Genomic DNA, 4,919 nt, shown 5'->3' on the forward strand with positions numbered 1-4,919 from the left:
CCCTGGAACCCAGTTAGAGGCCTGCGATGGTGCCCTCGAGGTCAAGGGTGAGTGACTGACATTAGGGCCACTTTGGGTCCTTCCTCCCCTCACCGCTGCCTCCCACACCTGGTATTGTCCCAGCCACAAAGGGGAAACAAAGGCCCCTTCACCAGGCCAGGATCAGTGTCCTGTCCCATTCTTCTAGTGTTGGCTTTTTGTCACCAACAGACCTTCTGGGTGGAGGGAGACACCCTGAGGGAGGGGTGGGGGGGGCAGCCCTAGTGTGTCCCAGGCCACCCCCCTTCCCAGGCAGGAAACAGGGAAGCTCCCCGCCTTGTCAGGTACCTCAGGCCTCCCCACCCCCATGTCTCGTCCTGGGCCACTCGGAGGCCTCAGCCTCCTGCCACCCTAGCAGACACAGTGCAGGCCTCTCTCTCAGATGCCCAGAAGCACTGCCCACCTTGCTGGCCCCACAAGTCGGGCACTGGCCAGCAGGGGGCCAGCAGCCAGGGCCGAGGGCTTCTTTTCAGGGGTGTGGACAGGTGGCTGGGGTAGGGGGCAGCCTAGGTCCGCCACTGAGTACAGGAGCAGCTCAGATTCGGGGAGGTGCACTGACCTTAGTGGGCCAGCTGGTGAGTGACTTCCCTGAGTAAGCACTGCCCAGTCCTCCCCATTCCACACCCAGAACGGAAGTCAGCCAGGGCCAAACCCCAAGGCACTTCCCAGCCTTCTTGGGAGAGGCTGCTTGGCAAGGAGGGTGTGGCTAGGGTCCAGCAGAGGACAGTGTTCATTGAAAGCGCATTTCCTTGCCCTTCGGAGGCCTGGGGTGGCTGCTCCCCCTGCTCCAACACACACTGAATGAAGGGGCCTCTGACTCCCGCTCCCCTCCCCAGAGGAAGCTCACTGCATCACACCCAGCTGGTAGAAAAGAGAACAGCTCAAGTAGTTTATTTGGAATGGACATATTGATGCAAAAAATATATATTATTAAGACAAATGGTTTTACCACAAGTATCATCAAAATAAATACATAGATAGTCCAATAATTTAACGCGCCCGCACAGCGGGGGCGAGGCTCCTCGGCTCCGCACGGGAGGGTCCTTCTCTGCGGGGCAGGGATGCCGCCCCGGCCTTTGTCCTCGCTGTGGTCAGCGGGTGGGCGCCGCCCGGGCTCCTGCCGCCCTGGGAATCCCCTGGGCTCCTGCTCGACTGGTCCAGTGTGTGGCTCCTGTGGGGAGAGGAAGGGTCAGGGGGCTGTGCCCAAGCCCGGGGCTGAGCGGGCTGGGGTTCAGTCTGTGGGTCCCCTAAAGCCCCAACACGGGAGGCGCAAGCGACGACTCCTGCCGCGCGCCTTAGCGGCGCGGCGATTGCGCGGCATCCAGTCTCCTCTCGACAGTGTCCCCTAGACGGGCAGGGCCTCCCCGCGACGTCTGAGGTTGACATTGTTCCTCCCCCAGGACCCCGAGCTGGCGGGCGGGCAGGCGGCCGGCACTCACCGCGGCGGCGCTCAGGGCGCGCGGGCCGTCCGGGTCTCGGGCTGCGCGGCGGGCGCGGCGCGCTCCTGGCGGCTGCGGAAGTCCTGCAGGGCGCGGCGGTTCTGGAAGTCGATGAGCGCCAGCGTGATGGCCGCGTTCCAGCAGCTCTCGCCCGCGCAGCGGAAGTCGATCTCCTTGCGGTCGGTGGTGACGATGGTGAAGTAGACGTACTTGCCCGTGCGCTCCACGCAGTCCACCTTGAGGATGGAGTGGAAGCGCAGCTCCTTTGGGCGCGCGCCGGGACCGGTGGGGAACAGGCTCAGGCGGTCGGGGGTGAGTACGCCGCGCTTCTTCTTCCACAGCTGGAAAAGGCTGTCGCTTCGCTTCTCCAGCTCGCCCTCACGCAGCACCTCGCCGGGGGTCTTCATGTCGGCCGGGTGCGGCGGGCGCGGCAGGTGAGACGGCTCGGCTGGTGGCGGCGCCGGCAGTGCGCTCCGTCGGCCCCGGAGCGGCCTTTATAGAGGCCCCGCCCCGCTCGCTCGGCCCCGCCCACCCCGTGCACGCCCCGCCCCGGCCACGCCCCGGCCCTTCCGCCCGCACCCCCGTCCTGAGCCCAGCCCGCCCCTGCCCCCCAAGTCTGGCCACCGCGAGGCTGCGCGCCGCGTGCCGTCCCCGGGCCTCCCAAGGTCGCCCCCTCTCCCTTGCCTGCGGCCTGCGGGCCCCTACCCACCGCTCCCCCGGCGCCCCAGCCCCCCAGCTCCATGGGGCGATTCATGGTCCCCACCCCACCCCGGACGCCGGCCCCACGGAGGAATGTGCTGCGACCGGCCCTGCCCGCGGTGACTCACTGCCCGGGAGCCCCGGGAAGTGCCCGCGGCTGGGGCCGGCCCGGGGCGCGGTGACGGCGGGTCCCAGACCCCTACCCTCCAGGAGCCCTGACACCCAGCCCTGCTGTTAAGGGCTTGTGGGGCAGATGGAGAACGCAGCCCCTGTTCCTCCCACACCCTTGGGGCCCTTTGGGGGAGACCCCCTGGTGCCCCAGCCCGCCTTATGTCCCACCTAGCCACCCATCATCCGCGCCTGGAAGGACCTGCGCTCTCTCCCCTGGGTCAGGCAGAACGGGAGAGCAGACGTTCAGAGCTTCAGTTTTCCCTTCTGTAAAATGGGGACAGTGACACTTGTTAGATTAGGTAACCCACGGAAAGTGCTGGAACAGCTCCCCACAGTGTCCAGTAAGTGTGAGGGGAGGAGAGGCCGTTCCAGCTCCCTTCCTGGGGGCCGTGGCGGCTCTACGTCAGGGGAGGGAAGGAGGACGACTCCGACTGCGACCGCGGGCGGGCGGGCGGGCGGCCGGAGGTCCTGGGAGCCGAGGGGGCGCGGAGTGCATGGCGGGGAGCGGGGAAGGGGGTCGGCCGGCCCGCGGCGGGGCGGGGGCGGTGAGGGCGGCTGAATCATGGCCTGCCAGCCGGACAAGGCTTTTTATTTACCCTCTTCCTTTAAAGGGTTTAATAGGAGCAGGAAGTGACCGCGGGCTCCTCCCGGGTTCCCAGGGGGTGGGGGTGGGGAGAGCCGGCAGAGATGGGGGGGGCCCACCTTCAACACCCCACCAGGCTGTGAGCTGGGCAGGTGCTGTAAAGCAGACACAGCAAGGAAGACCCTAGTGGTGTGGGGCTGGGAGAGCCACCCTAGCCCTGCAAAACGGAAACACAGGTGCCCTGGTTCCAAAAGCATTAACATTTTCAGGACGGTGACTGGTGACTGCCAAGCACAAAGCCAAGTGTGGGACGTTCTGGGTGCAGGCCCATTAGGCTGGCCCTACCTGCCCTCGCTGTGTGGCCTGGGGCAAGTCCCGTCCCTGGCCCTTCAGGGTCACCCTGAGGAATGAGGGTCACCTCTGGCTCAGAACAGGCCTGGGCAGATGGCTGGCAGGTGGCAGCTGCCCAGTGGTCCCCACCTGTGGGTCCAGAGGGCCTGTAGGAGGGCTGGGCAGCAGAGAGGGCAGAGGTGGGGCCCAGGACGAGCATAGGGACTGCTGGTCAGTGTTCTGGTGGGGGTGGAGGAGGGAGCTGGCCAGAAGGTGAAGGCAGCACGGGGTGGGTAGGTGGGTGGGGGAAAGGATCTCCCCTCGGGACAACACAGGGCAGACTTGTAAGGTGGTAAGTTTCCCATCACTACAGGCATCCCAGCAGAGCTGGCCAGCCCATGACAGGCTAAGAGGATTCCAGCATCAGGCAGGGTGAGACGACTGACCCTCCATCCAGGGGCTCTGCCACCATGGGGCTTGGGCTGTGGCTGTGCTGAGGGGTCCTCTGGGCAGTGGGACCCGGGAGAGGCAGACCAGGGCGGAACTCTGTGCCGCTGCTCTCGGGAGCCACTGTGAGCCTTTGGGTGCCCAGCGCTCTGCCCGGACCCCCTCCGGGACCCACCAACACCCCGCAGCCCCCGAGGCCAGTCAGCAGAACCTCAGACACTGGCATTGCTTAAGCACCTACTGTGTGCCTGCAGGACTGGCAGGTGCTAGGACCCTGAGGAGAGGGGAGGACCCCTGCCTGCCCTAGGGAGCACCAGGGTAGCTGTGAGGGAGTGGGGGCTGAGGGTCTGGGGCCAAGAGGATGGCTTGGAGGACTCCATGGGGAGGGCAGGCGCCAGAGAGGGTCCCTGAGGAGCCCAGGTCAGTGAGGCTGTGAAGGCTTGCTAGGGGCTGGCGTGCCAGGCCTGTGCTGGGAGTGCACCCAAGGTGGGCATACTTCTCAGCACATTTCATAGATGTGGGAGGAAGGGACAGGAGAGATAGGAGCAGAGACAGGGCTTGAAAGTGCTGAGGAATGACTGAGCAAGAGGAGAGAAGTGAGCGCCCTTGAAGACAAGGTGAGGCCAGGGGAGCTGCCCCTCCCCACGCCCACCCTGCCCTGAGCTCCTCTCCTTGCCAGGCCTCTGGGGGAGGGGGCAGGGGTCGCTGCCCAGTGACCTGGGGGTGCCACTCTGACAGGTGGGCATCAGTGGGAGCTGGGGGGGCAGGTCGTAGCGGGTGGGGAACCCACCACCCCTCTCCCCAGGGGAGGCGGGGACGGCCACCCCCCAGAGGCCCCTGGGTCACCGATTCCACCCGCTCCGCCTCAGTGATTTCCCAGCTCCTGTGAGGCCAAACCAGCATGAAGCCGCCAAACCAGCATGAAGCCGGAGCGAGGAGGGACCCTGTCCCCACCCCCAAGCAGGCCTGTCTGAGGCCCTCTGGAATGTGGGAGCCAAGAGCTGACTTTTCACCCACAGTGGGGACCTTCTAGGGGGATGCCCCCCCAGGCCATTTGATACCTAGGACCTCAGAGGACCCACCAGGACGGACCCCCTGGTGTGGATTCATTCAGGCTGCACCCGTAGGGAGCCACGCTCCCCGCTCCCCACCCCACGAAGGGTTCTAGCCAGGTTGGTACAGGAGAGGGAGGAGCCACTGACCAGAGACAG

At 65.9% G+C, this 4,919-nt stretch overlaps 1 protein-coding gene across 1 annotated transcript; it reads right to left on the reverse strand.

The window, feature by feature from the left end:
• Positions 1-901: 901 nt before the first annotated feature.
• Positions 902-2,004, reverse strand: PHLDA2 (pleckstrin homology like domain family A member 2). The gene is made up of 2 exons (XM_074371492.1): positions 1,479-2,004; positions 902-1,210 (listed from the first exon to the last, which is right to left on the reverse strand). The coding sequence occupies exon 1, from the start codon at positions 1,883-1,885 to the stop codon at positions 1,490-1,492; it is 396 nt and encodes a 131-aa protein (XP_074227593.1). The 5' UTR covers positions 1,886-2,004; the 3' UTR covers positions 902-1,210; positions 1,479-1,489.
• Between the last annotated feature and the right edge of the window lie 2,915 nt (positions 2,005-4,919).

The sequence above is a fragment of the Camelus bactrianus genome, chromosome 10 (assembly GCF_048773025.1).
Source record: "Camelus bactrianus isolate YW-2024 breed Bactrian camel chromosome 10, ASM4877302v1, whole genome shotgun sequence".
NCBI classification, from domain to species: domain Eukaryota; kingdom Metazoa; phylum Chordata; class Mammalia; order Artiodactyla; family Camelidae; genus Camelus; species Camelus bactrianus.